The sequence below is a fragment of the Plectropomus leopardus genome, chromosome 21 (genome assembly GCF_026936395.1).
Source record: "Plectropomus leopardus strain MGB_pleo_1.0 chromosome 21, ASM2693639v1, whole genome shotgun sequence".
NCBI lineage: Eukaryota > Metazoa > Chordata > Actinopteri > Perciformes > Serranidae > Plectropomus > Plectropomus leopardus.
In genome coordinates, this window is record NC_142196.1 from 19,991,971 (window position 1) to 20,014,398 (window position 22,428).

Sequence of the window (22,428 nt, forward strand, 5' to 3'; positions counted from 1 at the left end):
CTGTTTTACTCCTTTAAAACAAGTATTCTGCAGCACACACAAGAAATGTCATGTGATAAATTAGTGTTATTATTTATCAACTACAGATGAATCTGATGTTATCATTCTACAAAACTTGGTAATAAGCAGTAAATAAAAACAATTTAACAATGTAATTATTTCATGTATATGAAGAGTTTGGTTCATGTTATACAGCACAGTTTGATTATTAACTCTGATTATTCAGTTATTTGCCATTTAGTGATACATTCAGTTATTTGTAATTTACTTTATTTCTATTGTGGTATTGATTTCAATTTCAGCGTAAAAGTTTGGTTTGGTTTGATTGATTGTGCAATCTTAAAAATAATGTTATTGAAATCTACTATATTACCAAAATTACTATTGGATTATTATTACAGATACTTATAAAACATCATCATTATTATATCAGTATTATGTCAAATTTAAAACATTAAACAATTTTATCTTTTAGAGAAAGAGAAAGGAGAGACATTTTTATATAAAAATACCAAAATCTCTGGGTTTTTTGGCTACATTTTTAGCATGTACCAAGACATTAATTAACAGTTTAGTAATTTCAATATTTGAGTACTTGCATTACATTATTATTATAGAGTACTCCCCCCAAAAAATGCAACACAAGAATAGTAATGTGAATTAGACGACAATGACAAAGTGCAATTTGAAATTAATTTATTGGATAACCAGGCTTTAATTAGCCTATTAAGCTATGAATTCAAAGTTAAAGTAAGAAAAATCAGGGAGTCTCTTCTGTGTAATTGCCGTAGCACTGGAGGACCGTTTTCGAGCTGCTCTTCTCCCAATCAGTTCAGCATCTCCCTGGTTAGCACAAGCTAACACAACAGCAGTGGCTGACATCTGAAGCTGTTAAACAGTCCCAACAAACTCACACAGACTCATTAAATCATTAAATCCAGTAATAACTGCAACTACTGTTAGCTATGTGATGTTAACAGTTAGCCCTGTCACTGTATGTACGTGCGAGTGGACTCTCACTCTCAGGTGCTGAGCAAAGCTTTACACTCATCTCTACCATGGCATTTTAAATAGTAAATAAAATATAGAGAAGTTGGAGGTTGGGTAGCGATTACTCTGCACTTGAACGAATACTTGAACCAAGTACTTGTAAATGTATTTGTATTAAGTTAAAAGTGGCTGTTTGGATATGTGGATAAAATGTGGGAGAGTATAGCATTTACTTTTATAGAATAATTCCCTCTGTCTCACATTTTAATATTTTTGGTGAAATAAAACATAAAAAAAAAATCCATCTGTGATTATATAACCAATAATGCGTTGTGTGTTATGTGTGTCTGCTGCAGTCTCTTCTGGTGGCCCAGCAGCTGGCCAACGCAGTCGGCGGCGTGATGTCCGGGGCAGCACCAGGCATGAACCAGCCCATCCTCATCCCCTTCAACGCAGGCGGACACCTTGGTGGGCAGCAGGGCCTCGTTCTCTCCCTGCCCACTGCCAACATCCAGAGCCTGGTGGCTGCCGCTGCTGCAGGGGGCATCATGACGCTCCCCCTCCAGAACCTGCAAGGTAAGAGAGAGGGCAGTGAAAACGCATTCATATGACAAAACAGGGTCAACATGATGTCCAAGGAAGAAAGTAGAAAATAATTTAGATAAGAAGCTGATGGATGTTCTGTCTGATAAACACTAATGAAGGTTTTTCCTGTATTACATACAATGATTAATAGGACATGAGACACCAGGAACTGTTGGTAATAAATACAACAAATATTGATCCCAACAAGAGTTTGTTATACATCCATTGTATGACATAGAACAGTTTTTGTTTTTTTTCTTTAATAGCAATGCTTTACAAAGCTCTTGACCAGGTAAGAATCCTTCAGGGGTTTGTATCCCAAAAAGCTGCTATCCTCAACTTGCCCGGAGGAACAGCCATATTAATTACAGGTCAACGTTTTGCAGTGCAGCGCAAAAGCACTTTATGCCTCTTTCCTGTGCATAAGAGTGCACTGTACTTCACTTTTTTATCTCTTTTCCACCTCATCTGTCCATCCACACGGCTGTACTTATCCTTGCCTTTTAAACTTTAATGCCCAAGTGTTCTCTTTTGATCATAGTTGTAAATGGTTTTCATTTTAATGTTTAAAACATTGTCTCTTTTATACCATTAGATTGAGGGATGGATGGGGAAACCATCAGTCATAAATCTTGGATGAGAGAGCTGCACTAATGTAAAAAGATGCCAGGCTACATGTAAAGCAGTGTGTTTTTAGGATGGAGATTACAATAATGCCAGTGCAGCACAAAGTGCAGGGAAGGCTCCCCTCATGTGGGGAAATGGATGGACAGATGCCCTGAGTGAGGAAATGTGGAGGTAGAAGCCTAATGGACACAAACATGCATAAATAACAGCAGCCATCGCTGTGGGCAGAGCTTTTAATAAACCCGCATCTATCCAGCGAGTCCTTCAATGTATCCATCAGTGGTGGACGATAATGGGCCCAGCAGGCCCGTCTGACTCGCACTTCAACAGATCTTCCTCCTGGTGAGTGAGGAACAACCCAGAGGCTTCAGTGATCTGATGAACTGATCGACAAACACATTGTCAGGGTGTCAGAACGCCAAAACAAACGCCTCTCAGTCATCCTTATTGTCCACTGACAAACAAACCAACCGACAGTCTGGAATCCAGTGTCCTGATAGAATTCCCCATCCATGAGAGATAGCAAAAAAAACTGTTGTGGAGAAATGCCTCTGTGGCAGATCTTTTTTTAAGCGTGTGGACTGACAGACTGCCTGTTCGCACGTCCTCTTATCTGAAGGGGATGCATTGAAGGGACCTCCATGGAGAGAAAGTGACACAAGTCACGAGTGAAGCTAAATGTCTTGACTGTGTCCGGGCCCCTCTGGCCACACGACGCTCCTCCACTCTCCCCTGTCTGAGTTCATCACAGCTCCGCTGAATGAGGCCTGCTGGCACAGCACCTCTGTCAGACAACTGCAGCTCTGGCCTCTGCCCCTGCGTCCCCCTCTCTTCCCCTCCCCGCCCCTCCGTGTCTCCAGGCCTGATTAATCACACATATAATACAGCGGCGCACTGTCGCCGGGGAGCAGTCAGCTCATTTCACGACCTCAGGAGCAAGTGTGCTTTACAGCGCACACGCTGCTAGCTAATTAGCGTCAGATCAGACACGAGACAACTGTGAGGCTCCGTAATGAGACTCCAGGAGGAGCGCAGCCAATGGCTGTATTTAAATGTAATGAGGCGGCTAATGACCAGCTAATAAGGCTGTTTGTCTTGGGGAATGGGCAGTTGTTGGAGGAGGAATTGGATTCTTTACTTGAGAGACGACATCCTCATCGTCTCACGGTCATTTAGTCTTTTAAAGAATGCAGTACTTAATAAATTACATAAGATCATAGTGGGTTTTTCAGTCCGAAATTGTTCTCGCATCTCATTCATTTTCATGTTCTGTTTTAATGAGGAGAATTAAATTAAAAGATAAAATTAGAACAAACAGTAACAACAGCATCTTTGATCACACGTTTTGATCATCCTAATCAAAGCTGGCTCTGTGAGAGTGAGTGTTGACTGAAGGGAACCGGCTGAACTGCTGTGAGCTCTAGGAGGGCAGCTCTCTCAGACTGTGATGAATAACTATCACTGTAATGGGGTTGTGCTATAAATTTGGAGCGGTTGCTTAAATAAAACTGAGCAGCATCTTGTGGCAGACTCAGTAAACACAGGCACCAGTGTAACTGGTTATTTGTCAGAATGATTTATGCCCGCAAACATGCAGTAAAAACAAATTCCCAATGAAACTAAACAAGGGAGAAAGTTATCTTTTGTGACAGAGTGCACAAAATTCTAGCTGACTTCACAGAGGCAAAAACTAGGTTGGGTCATGCTAGAGGTCTGTAAATATGACGGCTCATATGAATAAAAAAAAATCATAGGTGATTTCCACAATTTCAAATGTAAGTATGTACAACTGATGCATACAAAACATCCCCCGATCTCTTCTGTTGTTAGATATGATGCTAACTTTCTGATGCATTTTTAATAGGTTTTCATTTCACATGATTTTTCTAACAAGCAAAGCATGATTACCATACTTGTAAAACTAGTTGTATCAAAGCACTGTACATGTAATGCCCAATGGGAGGAAGCAGAACAAAGTCTCATCTGTCTACTCCTCTTCTCTAAGACTCACTCAAAGGTAATGCAAGAAGCTAGTTTACTGGATCTCTTTCATATTAATAAGCACATCCCATTTTATTTGCTCTCAGCAGAAAGCCAGGCAGCGCATCACATCAGAGAGCCGAGTTATAATGGTGAGGTGAGAGCATTGTTCCTCTGTACTCGTCCGCAGGAAACACAAAACAGCACTCAAGCTTCCTGATAAAGGTCGGCATCCCACTCACCTGCAGTAATGAGACCCGTTGTCAGTGCCAATCAAAGGCATGTCTGCCGTTTTGATGAAAACGCTCAGCGGTGTCGTTCGCAGGTTGCGAGTGTTGGTACGATACAAATTAGGGAAATCACTCTGCTCATTACACCACCAAAGGGTGGGCTCCTGGGGGAAGAGCCAAATGTTTCCACACTAGTAAGACATGTCAGACTGCATCTCTTCTGCCTCAGCTGACTGCTGCTCCTTTAAGAGGTTAGATCACCGGGCCGGGCCACTGACTTAACCTCTGTCTGCTGTGGGAATGCCTCTGTGTCCCTTTACCCATTACATTATCTGAGCTGGAGAATCAAGCATCCTTTTTGGGCTTGTTACAGCCACACTAGTTGCTCATTGCGGGCTGCTTTTTCTCCTGTGTGTATTTGTCAAATGATTTTGGGATAAGAAAAGAAATAAGCCATTGTTTGTGTGCACAGCCAGCAGAGGAGTGCATTAAGAGGACCCAGTGCAAGCGGTCCACATTTCCTCACATCAACATCTGCCATCTTAACACAATAGAGGCCAAACCCATCCCTTCTCCCTCATCGCTGTTTAATTTGAAGTGTTCTCAAGCAGTATGTATTCCACGTCGTCCTTTAATGATTTAACTTTGCTGTGGTTGTAAGATGACTCGCAGGGGAGAGAGCTGCATTAAATAAATAACAGTGATAAAATGTAGACCTCATACATTTCAAAGCTAATGCAACTAGCGGTGCAATAGGAGCAGCTGCACACAGTCCTGGAGCGGTAATTTGATTGATTTGTTGTGACAGCAGCCAAATAATTGAGAGTGAGAGGTGCTGCTGGAGATGAAGCGCAGGCAGAGGCAGGTTCGCCAGGCAGTCCCAGCAGATATGGCACCCGGGTTCTCATCTCTGCCATTGATATCTGCCAGTGGTTTATTGTTTGTCTTCAATAAGCAGCTTGGAAACGTGTGGGGTTACTGCCTTTGTGACAGTTTGGCGACGGAAAGAAGGAGAAAAAAATCACCAATCAAAATGTACAGAGGAGCGATGAGAGGGTTGGAATCAAACACACAAATTTACACTCAGGCTGCAGCGCAGGTTTACTGTACCTGCACATATGAACACACAGACACTCCCATGAGACTCATGATTTAGACTCTGATGTCTGTTTTGAAGCTGAGATGTAAGTAAATTTTACCCCCTGGTGTTTCACTTGTTGCAGACATGCTAATGATTTGTTCAGAATTCAAGTTACACATATTTCATAATTGCACAAAAATAATACTACAAATGATGCACGGTATATTTGAATTTGTACGCAGCGATATTTTTAAATGTATGTATCCCTGGATATTTTTATGTTTCCTGTCTGATGCGACGCAGCCGTGCTGTTTGTCTTAACCTCCTGGCTCTTGACTCGTGTTTTGTTTTTGTGGATGGTGGCAGTGTCACTCTGGCTCAGCCATGCCACAGGACAACACGCTGCCAGAGCCTGAAATAGAAAGAAAGAAAAGAAAAAAAAAGAGAGGGGGTGAGTCTTTATGGCGATGTGGAGGAGGACAATAATATTGTTAATCAGATGTGGCTGTGTCTGCTCCTCCACAGCAAACCCTGACATCTGCCCTCACTGGTAAACACTGAAGGAGGCTTTTTGCAAACCTCCTGCCATAAACACACAATCTACAAGACAGTCTCTCTACATTACACAGAGTGTCTGTCTGCACTGTGTATGCACAGAGTGTAATGCTTTTCTTTAAATGGATTTTGTGTAGTAGTAGAGGATGGATTTCCGAATTAGTATTTTAAATGCAAACACGACACATTTCCAAATTAGCTTCCAATTACATGAATAATTAGGAACATGCAAAATTGTTCAATTTTAATCCAGCTGTTCTATTCCCTTAGCTCCTGAGCTATAAGAGATTACCCTCTCCCTGGTGTAATTAATTCTTAAAATGTGAAACATGCATACTGATGCCTCCATTCAACCAACCAACCAAATAATGTAGGTGTTTTGTTTTTTTAAAAAATAAAATCTCAATTATTTGATGCTTTTCTAATATCTTCTGCTGCGTCTTGGCCAGGTCGCTTTTGAAAAACAGATTTTATATCTCAAAAAGCGTTACCTGGTTAAATGAAAAAAATCTTCTTAATCTTCTGCACACTTACATCCTCAATAAATACTATAGTATTTTTGCGTATATTGATTAAATGTCCTTAACAATTACACCCAATCAATAGTGTTCATCTTTTCATCATATTCATAATCAGCCTTTTGTTCCTGTTGAGCAGACCAGTCGATCACACGTCTGAGGTTTCCATAACTGAGGGAGAAGTAGATCTAACACAAATTACTATACATAATAGTGCATTATTTTCATGATATTTCAACACTTGTAAAATGCTTCCAGTAAATGCCTTGACCACTTGGCCCCGGAGTTGTTTTGTAGAAATTACATCTCACTTTTTTCCCCCTCTTTTCCGGCCAGACTGTTTCCGAAAGATTTGCTAAAGGTCTGCCATATTGCTGAGGCGCAATTCAGAGGCTTTCAGCAACAATCTGTAGTCAAGCATTTTAAATGAAAATTGATTTGTGATTTACATGGTCAGTGAGGGGAAAATGAACTTATGAAATGTTGTAAATGAAATATTAGACAAGGTGCAGTGGGAGAGAGCAGACAGAGATGGTAATCTTGTGGAACTGGAATTCCCGCCTGGCAGAACTGGGTGACATTTTACATTTATCTGTGTTCTGCATGAGTTGTAATGTTAATGGTAATTTTATGGGACTGAACCGGAATGAAAATGGTGTTATCACCGATTGCCTCAAATGTGGAATTGTGTAAAGTAGCACAGCTGCATCCTTTATTTCCCATTCCCCGGTAATGTGAGTTATTGCATGATCTGTTCTCTGAGGTTGAATGTGAGTATTCAGCCTGTTTTTATCAGTGTTTCTACTCCGAGTGCCTTAAATCACACACCTCTGCCACAGGATGAAATACACGCACTGCTGTATTTTCATATTAGTATAAATGCCAAATTTGTTTGAGGATGTTCCTCACATTTATTCACTAGGTCTTTGCTTTTGTTGATGCTTTCCTGTGAATTTATGTCTTGCAGGTACTTAAAAAAACATTTAAAAGGATGCTAATGGCTGTTTCCTCACATTGAGTTGTTGGCTTTCAGTTTTTATGCCTAGAGTTATGTCCTGATTTAAGTAATCCACTTACACTACTAGTACAGCATAATTTTGATATTTCTTCACTCTCAATATAACATCATAATGTAAACTAACATGTCATCAATATGGATCTATTATGGACTTAATAATACAAGCAAATCAATGTAGCATTACGCTCTAATCAATACTACTTACATTCAGCCCAGATGTTCTAATTTTGATCGATAACTTGTGCAGTGAATGTTTCCTATTCCCACTCTAACCGTGTACAGCATGTATAGATTTTCATAGAGCTCGCTCCTCCGTGTTTGAAAGAACCAAAGAAGTGAGAAGAACAAACGAAGTGATCGTGCAGCAGCAGCAGCAGCAGAGAGGCTGTGGGAGTCTGGGAGCAAGTCTGGATCACACAGAGGTCATTTTTAAACACGGCTCTCCAGTTCCCTGCCTGTGAAACCAAAGAGTCCGTGGTGACATTTGTCAGCAGATGGTATGGAACCAAACCCCTCACCGGTGGGGACGTCTCAGCCGCTGCTAAAAGCTATCTGTGGTTACTAATTGCTGACCAGGGCCTAATTACCTTAATTAATGGCTGAGGTATCTGGGGGCCAGATTTGTGGGGGCTTTTATCAGTATCAGTGCAGCTTAAAAGGTCCCGTAGGAGGCCTGAGGAGTGTGTTAACTCCCGTGGGTGCTATTTCTGGACTAACTGCAGACACATCACAGATGGATCCTGTGGCATCAGTACAGGACGGCATGTTTGGGGAGAGAGATATCTGTTACTTACAGATCATAAGTAAACCTCACTAAGGCTAGAGAGGAAAAAGGCTTTTCCTGCCTTTCTTTCTGAACATATTTTTCTCTCTCATACACTCGAGCCCCGTTTCCTGAATTACACCGCCGTAATTCACAATGACAAAGTAGACTTAGCACCTTTTTTCACAGACCGTGGGGGGTTTTGTTCAGTGAGCTCTCACTGTGAAATTAGCCCTGGTAGTTTCATTTTCCAGCTGCAGTGAAATGGTTAAAAGACACAGATCAGCCAGTATGAAAATAGAACTGATTCAACAAAATCTGCTGCTTCCCCTTGCTTGCTCCTCACCCATCCAGAAAAAAAACCCTCCCCCTCTATTCTCCCATTTCCCCCCCCTTTTTTTTCCCTACTATCCCATCCTCACCCCCTCCCCCAGCCCCGTCAGGCACCTTGTCCGCATCTGAAGAAGGCTTGTAAGTTTCAGGTGCATACATTTCTTTTGATGATATATTGTCCCGGTACGGAATTTCATTTACTGCCGCTGCCCTTTGCTGAACCTGTTGCTAGTCAGTGAGCACGATAAGCGTATAAGTAGCATGCTACTTCATTCATCATACATCGTTCTGGGCTCTCAAATATCTCATATACGATTCAGGAAGAAACTACTAAACCGGCACAAAGGATCCCACCAGGATCAGCTGAGGTTCCATTAAACGCTGTGTACAAAATAGAGCACACTTGGTACTTGTTATCAAAAACACATTTCCAGCATTGCATCTACAACACATTAGCCTTCATTTCATGGTGTACACATTGTTTATGTAGCAGGGGGAAAATGTATCTCAAGTGCAGTGCTCGTGTTGTACATAATTCCATTCACATTGCATTTTGAATGCATGCATTTTGAAATCTGTTTTTTCCCTCAATCATAGTGGCTGCCCTGTGTTGTATTAAACAGCATTAATAATCACAAGAGGCTCAGTGTCACTCAGAAGTCTCCACATCACTAAGGCAGACAGTGTTGTGCTGCTGGGCATGTTGTGCTGTGTGAAAGTGCTTACACGCTCCCTCAGACAACCAAAGGGAATAATTAAAGACAGAAGATGGAGGCAGAAGAATGGAAAGCAAATCCCATTGTTTGGGGTTATTTCATCCCACTGAATTTCTTTTTCTCACTTTCTTTCGCTCTCTTCTCACATTCCTCCCCAAATGCACTGTGGGTATGTGGCACGCTATCAAAAGCATATGTAAGCGAAGCAGCGCAGAACAAAATCCCTATGATGTCCTCCTCATACCCACATTGTCTTTTGATTATTCTACAATCAGTTTATATCTGTGTAAGTTGGAAAGGAAGGGAAGGCTTAATAACCCCATAATATACAATACTGTAGCTACTCAGAAACCACAATGCGGGATGTGTTTTAGACGATTTGAAAACAAGGTTCTTCATTTGTTCTCTTTCTCTCTAATGGCATAATTTCTTCAAGCCCTCAATATCCAAGTTGTTACCAAAATAATCCACAATGAAATTCAAATTTAAGGTGAACTAGACTATTAGAGCAACTCTACTCCACTCCATTTCTAGAGCAGTAAATGTAGCCCCTCAATCTCTCTCTGCTTTTACTGTCAGTCAGAGAGCACTCAGTCATCTCCGTGCATCAGGCCCGCAATATTGATTTTTCCACCCACTGAAACAGCCGCATGAACATAAATTTTGCATGAGGCTTTTACTCGCGGCCTCCGCTTTGGTCTGACGACACATGATGGGACCATGAACACGCTGTAATAACCCAGTCGGTCCTGCCAGGCAGACGGGCTCTTTTTTCTAAAGACGGGGAGGCGGGGGGGGGTCCGGCACCTTCTGGACTCTGAAGGACAAAAGCGAGGGACCCCTTACTGGGCAGCACAGTATTGCATACTGTCCACATAGTATTACAAATGAGAGTGACACTCCTCTGTGTCCTTACGCAAGGGGCACTCTTAGTTTTTCTGGTCATTAATTTGATTTAAGAAAGTGTTTTGAGACTTTGTTAAACAGTAGTATAGTCAAATAGTTAATTACTTTCCCTTGGGATGATTTCTTGAAATTTTAAAGCATTGAAACATTTAAGAAATGCATAAAAACAACAAGATCCATAAACTACATCTTGAGATTTCTAATCATAAATCTTTCCTGGAATTAAAGCAAAGCAAACTGCATCAGGTGATTGAATGTTTTGTCTTAATGGGAGGAGATTTTTAATTTTAAATAGACCTAAATATAAAGCAAGAGTACAGCAGCCTTTTTTTTTCTTAAAATCAACCTACTAGTCTCACTGATGAACAAACCTTAACCCTTTGAAACCTGAGGACATTAGTTTGGTTTCTTTCAAAAACATGGGGAGAAGTCAACGAGCAACTTACAAAAATTTGCCCAGAAAAAGAAAAAATAAAGACAAAGACAAACAAGAGAATGACCCAAAAACATGCTGAGAATTTTTTTAAAAATCTGTAACATAATTATGAATTTTAAAATTAAAAATCTTTAAAAGCAATTTGCTCAAATTAAAACGTGTTTGAACACAGCAGAAGAAAACTGATGTTGGTCTAGGTTTCATGAGTTAAGCAGAGGAAGTTTAACTAATTTGTAAAATTCAAGGGATAGTTCTGATTTGTTGAAGTAGGGTGTGTGAGGAACTCATCCATAGTTAGTGTATTACTACATTGGACAGTAGGTGGCACGCCCCAAGTTTGGAGGATAAGACAGGAGACTGCTGCTGACGCCATAGATAAAACAGTAATTTTACATTGCAGAGCACAAGAGATGCTGATCTTCTGCTGCCTTGATCAGTTAACTTGTTTGCATCATTGTGTGTGTTTGGTAAATCCGAACTAACCCTTTAAAACAAAGTCGCACAATAACACACACACAGACTTACTGATAGAGGCAGCAGTAGACCAGAAACTTTGGCTTTTTGCAAAGTAAAATTACAGTTTTTGTCTATGGAGTCTGGTGGCATTGAAGAGGGTGATATACAGTAAAGGCTTCCCCGTCGTGAATCACTATGACAGCAAGGTAAAGCACTGAAAATATTCTATGTATAGCGTACACTTTAATAAATATAGATTTTTGTGAGTTGGCTAAAATACATTTTGCCTCTGTCCCTATCCATATCAATACATTATGTAGCATCTGTAGCAGTGTCTGCTTCTCCAAACTGGGGGTGTGGTGACCAGCACCTATTATTGATAATACACAGACTATGGATACTTTATGCCATCTGACATAAAAATTAGAACTATCCCTTCAACTTATATAGTCTTAAGTTGAAAACAAAACATGCACACTTTCGGCCTCATTAGCTCATAGTTTGATTACAGAGGTTCATACTAAAGGGCAGAAAAAAATAACATCATTATATATTCTCGCTTAAGAAGGAAATTATGAAATTAAACTAGACCTTACTTTGCTTTGGACCCCCCTGGAATTCTCTTAAGGTCCCCCAATGGACCCTGGACCACACTTTGGAAATCAATAACCTTGCGTAAGCATCACACAAAAGGGCAACATTATCGAGCACAGGGATTTTCTTGTATGTGTAACATCTCCATGGAGAGGATTTGATTCTTTGAAATGCTTCCCCCAGAGTGAGAATTCTACAACACAGCTTGATATTGCCTTGCATCACAAAGTGAAAGCATTATCTCTGGATCCCTACAAGCGATGTGGTTTACTCTCTAAAATCCTGTGGCTCCGCGACTCCACTCAAATCTTAACTGCCTATTTTTTTTTTTTTTTTTTTTTTTTGTAGTTGCTGAGTTCCCCCTGCAGCAGGGCTGAAACACTGATATTGCCTGCTGTGGCTCTGAGTAATGTTTTTATTCAGTAGTTCACTAGTTCCTTTAACGTTTCATTTTCTCCATGTTTATTCCAGCTATTGCCAAGGCAGGAATCTATTTTCCATTCCTTTAACATGATAACAAAGTGTATAGACTCGCTGGTAAAAGGAATGTAACATAGATTTGTGTTCCAGGTTGTGATTTTGTCCTGTACTGTTAATTCCTACTTTGCATGCATGTAAAAGTCAAGTACATCCACGCAAGAACTGTTACAATGTAATTATAATAATTAGACATTTTAGGTACTTTTACTAATTTGTACTACTGCTTGAGTATTTTCTCTTCAGGCCACCTTTTACTTTCTCCTCACAATATTTCACAAGCAAATATTGTAATTATATGGCAGCTCTAGTTACGTTACAGATTGAGATTTTACATGCAGAACATAATAATAATCTTACAAAACATTATGCATTGTTATAATTGCTATGCAGCAGTATATAAAATAGATTTAGCTCCACCAAAGACAACAAAAAAATTTCTCCTTTTGTTTGTTTAAAAAAATACTTTTGAGTTTAGTTTCTTGTAAATGTTTATAGGCTAAATTATTAATTGTGGAGAAATAAACAACATAACTGATTTATTTTTTTTAAAGGACCTACTGTGTTCATTTTAAGCTTCATACTTGTATTTTGTTCCTCTACAAGAACATGTTTGCATGCTTGCTAATGTTCAAAAAACACTTAATCTCCTTTGCACTGTCTGTGCTGGAACGCCTGTATTTTACTCTGTCTAAAACGCTCTATTTTAGTGTCTGTCTCTTTAAGACCCCCTGAAAAAGCCCTGTCTGCTCTGATTGGTCAGTGGGTCCTGGTCTTCAGTATCTCTGCATCTCTGCACGGCCATTGCAGCCAGTGAATGACTGTTATGGAGAAAACTTTTTACCATTAAAAATCACCAGTAAAAGCTTCCTAACACAACAGATCGGATATGTTCCAAAATCAGGGAGAAATTAACATCGGTAACCAAAATTACATGTTTCCCTGATGTTAGCATGTAGCTACATGTAGCCGTGAATTTACAGATGGAGAATTACTGTAACAGATTACAGCAGACTTTTTAAACGTTAAAAAGTTTTATACCAAAATCTTTACAACGGACGTGTTCCAGCAGGAATATGATCTGAAATTAGGGAGAACATCCAAGATGACTTGTTTCCCTGACATTAGCATCCACATGTAGCAGTTTTTGTTAGGTTATGTAAACACTTGCAGTAGAGTGCCTGGACCAGATGACCATACAAAGCAGTCTGTCACAAGCTGATTTGAGCTTGACTTGAAAGTAACAAAAAACATAATTTTGGAAACAGAGTTATTAGAACGGTCTGAGGCATGAGGTTTTTGCTTGCAGGGATTACTTTTACATAAGTTTCCCTCTCGTTATTCAAAACTGTGGCCATTATTGATATGAACATCAAACATTATGACATAATATATGACAGAAACTGGGGAAAAGTATAGTAAGCCCCCTTTGATATGAAAATAATTAACATTTTGTCACATGGACACGTGTTATCAAAGTGATACAAAGTGACCAACGGTGATAGAAGTTAACAGCGAACTAAAGAGTGCAGAAACAGTAATGTTATCCACTTCATCAGTGTGCGAGTGCTCTGATCTAATCCGCAGAGTAAAAATGACCTTCCTTTGACCACCTTTGTAATTACCAGATCTCATAGAGGCTAAATCTCCTTACCTCCAGTGGAGTAATTATCAGTGTGACTCTCTGAAAAGGCAATTGAGACAGTGGTTTATGGACTCCCATAGTGGAACGTGAGGCAGAACAGTAATGGGGAGCTTGTTTGTCCCCTCTCACCTCCCTTGTTAGAGAGTGACAGCTGTGTTTAGACTATAGAAGTCCCTAAAAATACAGGATGGTTCACATTGGACATTTTCATTAACTCCCGACAGGCTCCTCTGCAGCCTCTGATTAGCTCCAAATTTTCAGCACACCTAAATGATGCCAAAGACATTTAGACACTTGAACAGCAGTTAGAGATGATTTTCTGCTTTCAGTGTAATTATGTATCTGTTCTGTGCAGAAGAGCTTATACACAACAACTACTTTATTTTACAGAAAAGCATGCAGTGCACTCACACTTATCTTACATAAAAACTACAGTAGATTTTATTCATGGTCGTAAACTCAATACAGTCTCCTCAAGGTTTGTACGCTGTGTTTTCCTTTTTGATGCCCAGAAAACTTGAATTCATACGATGTCCGCCCTCCGCTGATCGTACTTTATACCGTGCGCAGCACACATAGTTTTATACAGTGAAAGTCCTTTTGTGTGGACGCGGGGACTTAAATCACTCTTCATGTTGGCCTTGGCTGGGCCTTTTCTTAGGGATATAATATGATGGGCACTTATTTGTGTAGGCTATCTGGAAAGCCAAAATGAATCAATAGATTTTTCTTTTGGCACAATTTTCAGTAGAAGTTGGACATGGAGTTTGTTATATACTGTGTGTCTTTAGTACAACTGCAACTTATGCCAAGACTCATTTTTGTTGTAGTTTTTCACCTTTTATGTCCTACATGTCTATCAAAGTTTACGTTTAGGTTGAATATCAATGCGCCAGATGTGTAACAAACAGTATCCAATGGGTGTCCGACAAAAAAAGTGTTTTTTTTTTTGTCTCAATTATTTTATTTTAGATGTTCAGTCTGGGTGAAAAAACACGTTGCTTAGACTGTACATGTTGGATGGTAAATACATAAACATAAAATGATATTAGTAATTTGATAAGGATGAGCGTGTGCACCATAATCAGTATTTGTATCTGTTCAACAAATGGAATAATGTGTGTCTGTATCTGCATTAGAAATGATTAGAGTTTAAATTGAAAGTGGGGGAAACTTAAACTGGAAATGGATGAGACCTTACTGAAAAATTGTCATTTAAACTTGAAATTGATATGAGTTGATCTGAAGTTGTGGAATTTATTATTTATTAAAAATCAAATGATTTTTGATTACCAGCGTAAGAGCTTGAACACAGCTATCAACATGAGGATTTCCCTCAGCATGAGGACAAATATTGACACATTTTACTCAGATGATACTCATACTTGTACTCGTACATTATCCGAACAGGAGACCGGTTGCATCACAGTAGTAATTTCATTTTAATGTTTTCTAACTCTCATTGATGGCTTTTGTGTTGGCTCTGTCTACCATACGATGCAGGATTTTCTGAAAAAAAATGCATGGACAGAAAAAAAGTAATCTCTTTTAATCATCATTTATCACCCACTTGAAGTGTGTGTACATTTTTGCAGAGACTCAATCCTCTGCCTGTATATTCTTATTTTTTTCTCCTTTTCTATGTTCAGGACATTTGTAGGCATATTCCTTCATAGCGCTAAAGGTAGTGACCAGGTGCCAGAGCGAGGCAAAGTGTCGAAGAGTCAGTCTGAGGTTGGCTTTTACTTTCACATTCACTGGCAAAACTATCCAGTGTAGCATACCTTTAACTGTGGCAATGTGCTACTTAATATTACCAGAAAAAGCACAAAACATTCATTTCAATTGTATGTTCTGAATTACCTTTGGTTTAAAATATAATATCTTAAATTCACATGTATGAAATGTCCCCAAATTATCACTTTTAACGTGCTGCCTAATCGGTTTATGTGAACAGTGAATGGTCATTATAGGATTTGTGGTTTTGGGGTCGGGCCGCGGATGTTGTGTCGGTTGATCAGGTCGGTAACAGAACCCAACCAACATGTGCAGGTGGTGCTAGCACGTCATGAAAATCAGATCCCTGCAGGACTCCGGAGCAAAGTTACGGGTTACACCTGTATACAAACATGCACACACCCAAACAATATATAAGATAACTGTTAGAGGATGGTTGTAAACGTAGGTGTTGAGAGGAAAACAAGGCGTCGAGCTTGAATCAGCCCCAGAGAGAAAAGTACTGTAATAGGGGGGTTGGCAGGGACTACTGAGATAGCGCTGGTAATGAGAGCGCAGTCTGCTTCCCCCCACCTTCACTCCTCAACCGCACAGGAAACAAAAATAGCATTTTGTCTGACGAATGAGCCGGCTTTGACCTAGCCTTTCGACCTCTGACAATCAGTCTCGCTTCGTCCTCCACTACTTCAGAAGCCAGGGCCGGGACAGTCAAAGATAACAGTTGATTTCTGCTGTGGCACTAAAGCAAAAAACGAAAGACAGATGGCAGACAGTTTCTCAAAGCACTGAGGTTGGAGGCCGTAGACTCCTCAGCACTGGTGTTTCACAGTCCCAAATGATTGTTGTTAAATGGTTAAATGGAGCACAAAATGCCACAGTGCAGCTTGTATCTGATCATTTAGCTGCGTGACTTTCCTCTGTGTTCATTCCTCATTATAAACATTAACATAGGCATGCTGTGACAACAGTGACACTGGGACCCCTTGCTCTTACACCCCCCTCCAGCGTGATGATCAAGTGGGAGCGCCGCTTGCATCGCAGTCGGAGAACGAGTGAATATGAAACACAACAAAGAGACAGTGGGAGATATAATGAGCACTATAGGATCCCGGCACCCTTTTGCCCTCTCTCCATCATAAGTGAAGCTCCCACTCTCGTCCTCGGCACCGTGTCTGCTGGAGGAAGGAGCACAAACAATTAGCTGAGACAAGCCGTTTGGATTATGTGCTCAACCAAAGCAATCAGACAGCTGTGGTTAAAAGAATGAGCTTCAGAATGCCAGTTGCCCAGTTAGAGGGAAAGGGAGGGTCAGTGGTCCTGACAGTCTTAACAAGATGACAGAATTTATAAAGCACTGCTGTTAAAGAATATAGTACCTGCGGTGTAGCCCTTATAATAAGGCCACATGGGGCTTCTTCCATATTCCCTCTGTATTTGTTTTCTTTTGCCTCATATTTTTTGTTGTACCTCTTGTTCCTCGGCGTAATGGTTGGCGCTGCAGGAAATTCTCCAGTCGTCTTTGATCTTCGCCTGGTTTCGATAATTTTCTGACAGAAATCTCATTTTACCCCCCTTTTGTTTTCTCCGTCTTTGTTCCCTCTTATTCCGTCTTTAAGTAGGGCTCAACATTTTTGTCGTTGTGAAGTTGCAAAAGGAAAAGAGCCGGTCCTGTCAGGGGCTCGGTGCTCGCTAGACAACTTGCCCCAAACATTTCAAGCGAGAATTGGACTCTTGCCGTTTGCACAGGTGATATATAATTCATGATGGGGGTGTGAGAGAGGTGTCAATGTGTCAGGAGGTAGAAGAAATGTAAAAGTGTGCTGTTTACTGGCCAAGAGACGCTGGCTTTCTTTTGCCGTGCTGCTGCAGAGCGAGGGAAGAGGAGGATGATCTGATCTTCATCAAATGTTCATATGTGCCTGTCCTGCAGTCGTAGTGGCCACACTAATCAAAGACTTGTCTGCCCTGATGTTTTATTCATCTTTTATGAGGCAACCATAGTTAAATTATTTAAGTGCATTGATTCTGTATGTATACAAGCTTGTCTACGCCTGCGTTCACAATTGCTCGGCTGCATTATCAACAGATGTTCACAAACACTCTTTTGTTATTCAGTCCTTTGTGTTTTAAGTCATTTAAATACGAAATTGTATATTTGCTTTGTTGTACTGCTTCAGATGTAAGTGAGGGGTCTATTAACGCATGTAGTACGTGCAACATGTTAAACTAAACCTTTAATTAGGAAATTTGCATTTTTTCTCTTTATTTATAAAATTGAGAGAAAACATGCTTCTTGAAATTTGTTTAAGTGAAAACAGTGGTTTCTTTTGTGCAATTTAACCCACTCTAGTTTTTGACATCTTTTAAATATCCTGTTTGATTTCTCTACCAATTTGACAATAATAATAATAATAATAATAATAATAAAACAATAAACAAACAATACATGTATTTTTCAGTAAGCATGTTTGGTTCATTTATAAAAATGTTCCCATTTTCTTCCTCCCTGATACTGATTTTGATACTTGAACTTGACTTTTGGCCAATACTGAGTACAGATTGATACCATTATGTTGAAAAATAAATAAATAAATAAATAAATAAATAAATAAGCAGCCATATACGATGAACTCTGTAAGGACATGAAATGATTACTATTATTGCTGTTAATCATGGCTTAGATAAAAACCTAAACTGGTGGGACAAAATATTGCCAAATTGCTGACATTTTGTTGATGGCTGTTTCTTTATTTATGGTCATCAGGTCTTACCCTCTGCTCTTAAACAGTAGTTCACAATGGCTGCACAGCACAGCTCTGGTTCCATTCTGGTTCCCACGCAAAATTTTGAACTGATCAAAACATTTCTACAATAAATAAATGTGTTCATAACCACATTCTCAGCTGGAATCAAAAATAGTAGGTTTTTGTATACCTTAGGTGTGAACCATGATTACATCAGTGGGCGTGTCATTTTCTGCAGATTGGAAAGAGTAAGAGGCAACAAAGGAGAAGTCAAGTGGGAAATCATCAGAAAAAAGAGCGTAGAGTGGTGTCATTTTTATTCCATGCTTGTTTTAGGGTAAAAACAAATATCTGTATTCAGAAAGAACAAAGAGAACAAAAATTCACAGCTAAACAATGTATTGCGCGATTTTGCTACTACAGTTTACTTCGATTGTGCAACTCATGCTTGAACGGTGAACTGGTAGAAATGCAAGCTGAAACGAGAACTAATTTGTGGAAAAAGAGTATTTGTGCAGGCTTCTGATTTAGGGGAAAACCACCATTTTATCCGTGTGTTAGATTACTTTGAATTTGAATTAATTTAATCACTTTTAGACAGTATTCATAGAGTATGCTTTACTGTTCTTCTATCTTGCTTTTTAGTCATAGAACATTGCTATTTTACACTGCATTTCTAAAAGCAGTGAACAAAAAATGTTCTCAACATTCATTATTGTAACCTTGCCTGACCTCAGTTTGAAGGAAATCTGTTTAACTTCATGACAGTTTCTTTCTATAGTGCAGTCCAGTCTTTGAAGTCCAGTCAAATATCAACATACGGATCAGGTCTTGTTCCCTCCGAGCTTCTATTATCTTTTAATCCACAGAAAATCATGTTGGATTTTGTCATGGTCATCTGTTGTATTCATCCTCCAAAGCAGTAACAGAGTTAAGGCCAACATATTTCTTGTCTGTAGGTCATTGTACTAAAGGAACAGTATATTCTGAAGTCATTGGTATTTACTAATTTTATGCCCTTTGAATTTAGCATGATCTGTGAATAAATGTTGTGTCACTGTTTCCATAAGACAGTTTTTCTATGTAAAATATAGTTTCTTTTAAGGATTTTTTTCTGCTGCGTTTGAAAAAAGGCTGTCAGTTTTCTGAATGCAAGCGCAGATATAAAAACACCTTTTTATCCATCATATCTGTGTGGAAACTCACTTTGTCCTCTTTTCTATTTAAAGAGCTGTGAAGGTCAGCTCAGATGTTGTTTTTTAGCCCAATTCTCCACATATAGTATTACGCTTGATACCTTTAGTCAACATTATTTTGTTTTTGCTATGTCGGCGTATGGTTTCATGTGTGAACTGATAGAAGACAGTAAATTCACTATTCAGATGTTTCTGAGTGAACTGCGGTAGAAAATTCCCATGAAGTTGAGAACTAGTGTTGGGTAGAGAACTGAAAATCTCAGCCCTGTCTCCTAGAAATTATGTTTATATACAACTAATTTAAAGCAGTAAAATATATTGAGGGAAACACATTGCAGCAAATTACAATTTCTGTTAACAATATAAGGAAATGCTGTACTTAAAGTACACAGCAAGTTACAAAAATGTGTTAAAAAATGTTCATTGACAACAATTTCGTGTTTTTTTCCACCAAAACAGGCAATCTTGTAATACAGAATCCACTCATGACTACAGCATTACCTTTTTATTATCTTTTTTTAAATGAACATTTTACAAAAATAACGATCTTCCCCTAACCTTAACTGGAGGCTTTTTGTTGCCTAAACCTAAGACAGACAAAAACCTGAAGTTCTGGTGTCAAGGTCCTGGCACTTATTCACACGCCACCTTCACCAACCACCTCTTTGCAAAGCCTACGCGCTACATAAATGTAGTATTTTTTTTACTGAAAAGACACATTGCATTTAGCGATTAGGTTTACCACAATAACATATTGAAGAATGTAACATACAAACGTAGTTTCTAGGAGACAGGATTGAAAAATCTCTACTCAAGGAAAGGTAAAAATGTAACTGGTTAATTAAGTAATATAGTACTATAACAAGTACAAGTTGCTTTCACTTTTTTATTTTTTAGAAAGTCAACATAATGAAAAAATGTTCACTTGGTGATGAAACTTTTTAATAAAGCAGAGAAAACCTATACTACTGAGATATGAACAATCTCCCTCTCTCACACTATCTCTTCCTCTCTACCCACTCTCTTCCTTAAAACATCAAGGATAAACATTACACATCAAAAATAAAATATATTGCACTAAATTTTCACCTACAGTTTGTGCAATAAGGCTGCAGCAAATAATTTATGTTTTGTCAGTAATTTTGTTAGCTTTTTTCTTGATTAATTGATTAGTAGTTTGGTCTTATAAATGTCAGAAAGTGTTGAAAAATCTTCCTTAGTTTCCCAAATCCCAGGATGATGTGATGGATGATTAATCAACTGATTAATCAATTATAAAATTAGCTGGTTTAAAAAGTTTGGCCAGGGATTGTCGTTGAAGGCTGCTTCTTGTTCGGGGTTTTGCTTTATCATCATCATCGCTTTACAATGCACCCTTGGGTGCACCTGCACAAGATATTTTTGTAATTTATTTATATTATATTTGAGATGGACAATCTGGGACCACTGGAGTATTTGCATGCTGGTGTGGCTGCAGACTGACTCAGCTTGAGCGTTAACCATTTTTTTTAAACAGCATAAAAATTTATAAGCATTTAAATGTAGAAATTAGCTTCTAATGGCGTGCCATTATTGGATCCAATTAGTTAATGGGTTTATTTCTGAAGTCTTCCGGTGAAGATGAATGTCTCTTTCCTATGAGATTTTAAGCCATTAAACCAAAGATTCTGACATTCTCCAAGTGACAATGAAGACTTTTGGCTCCAGAGAGAGCAATTATATCAGTCAGGCTTGATAGCTTTGTCCTCCAACCAGCTAAATTAAATTCTCTGACTCTATCATGCGGGCTAAAAACCCCGGAGGACCTTGTTGTGGCTCCATGCAATTTACATCTGTCTCTCACCATTCACCCTATGCATCCCACACCTCCAAGTGTATTTCTATCTGAGGTGTGAGCATATTCCTAAAATAATGAGGTCTCCATGTTTCTGTGCTAAAACATATTTTACAGTGTGGTCAGTCTAAACTTGTGTGTTTGTTGCACTCAGTGTGGATAGTTCAGGTCTCCAGCACAAAGAGGAATCAAACAAGTCTCCATTCTTTCATCAACAGCTACCTCATCACTGAACTCCCAGCTTCAACACCTGCAGCAGCTCCAACAGATGCAGCAGCACCACCAGCAGCAGCAGCAGCAACAACAACAGCAACAGCAGCAGCAGCATCAGCAACAGCAGCAACACCATCACCAACAGACCCTCTCCCACACCCAGAACCAGCTGCCACCCCAGCATCACATGACCCCGCCCAGCCAGCAGCAGACCTCCGTCCCATCTCCAGGCTCCACTTGCTCCTCCACCTCTGGACAACCGCAGCACTCCCCGCCGCACCGGCCCAACCAGTCACCGGCTCGCAGCCTTCCCTCGCCCGTCACCCCACCCATGCCTTTGTCGGTAAGTCCATGAACTATTCCCATCCAATTATTTTTTATAAGTGAACTCGCAGAGGTAGCCTCATACGGATCTGGTACAGACTTTTATTCACTGTATGCAACTGACTTGTGGCTGTAACTACGTATCACCCCTTAGTTGTAATTTGAGATGTTCATGCACCAACTTTATTTTTCAGGCTTGTACAAATGTTATATTTTTGTAGATAAGTAATGATTTCACATTAGACCAAGAAATAGGGATGCACCAAAGTATTGGCCACACATTGATATTGGCCATTGTCCGCCTTGTTGATTTTCATCAGCCTATCAGCAAATAAGATGATATTCACCAATGTTTTTTTTTTTTTTGTTATTGTTGTTGTGTTACGTAATTTTTGTCCCAGGGACACTTTTGGGATGAAAGGACACTGTAAAAATTACCTTTGACGTTAGGACAGCAGGTGGCTACAAAT

At 39.5% G+C, this 22,428-nt stretch overlaps 1 protein-coding gene and 1 long non-coding RNA gene across 4 annotated transcripts in view; one reads left to right on the forward strand and one right to left on the reverse strand.

The window, feature by feature from the left end:
* pou6f2 (POU class 6 homeobox 2) overlaps positions 1-22,428 on the forward strand; it is a 93,474-nt gene that overhangs the window by 36,550 nt on the left and 34,496 nt on the right. For all 3 annotated transcript variants that reach the window (XM_042510685.2, XM_088071814.1, XM_088071815.1), the window contains 2 exons: positions 1,347-1,566; positions 21,640-21,977. In XM_042510685.2, the coding sequence (XP_042366619.1) occupies positions 1,347-1,566; positions 21,640-21,977 (558 nt within the window). The remainder of the gene's footprint in view (positions 1-1,346; positions 1,567-21,639; positions 21,978-22,428) is intronic.
* On the reverse strand, positions 1,434-7,941 carry LOC148186056 (uncharacterized). The gene is made up of 3 exons (XR_015775324.1): positions 7,790-7,941; positions 5,816-5,905; positions 1,434-1,559 (listed from the first exon to the last, which is right to left on the reverse strand). It is a non-coding gene; the product is annotated as an uncharacterized LOC148186056 (long non-coding RNA).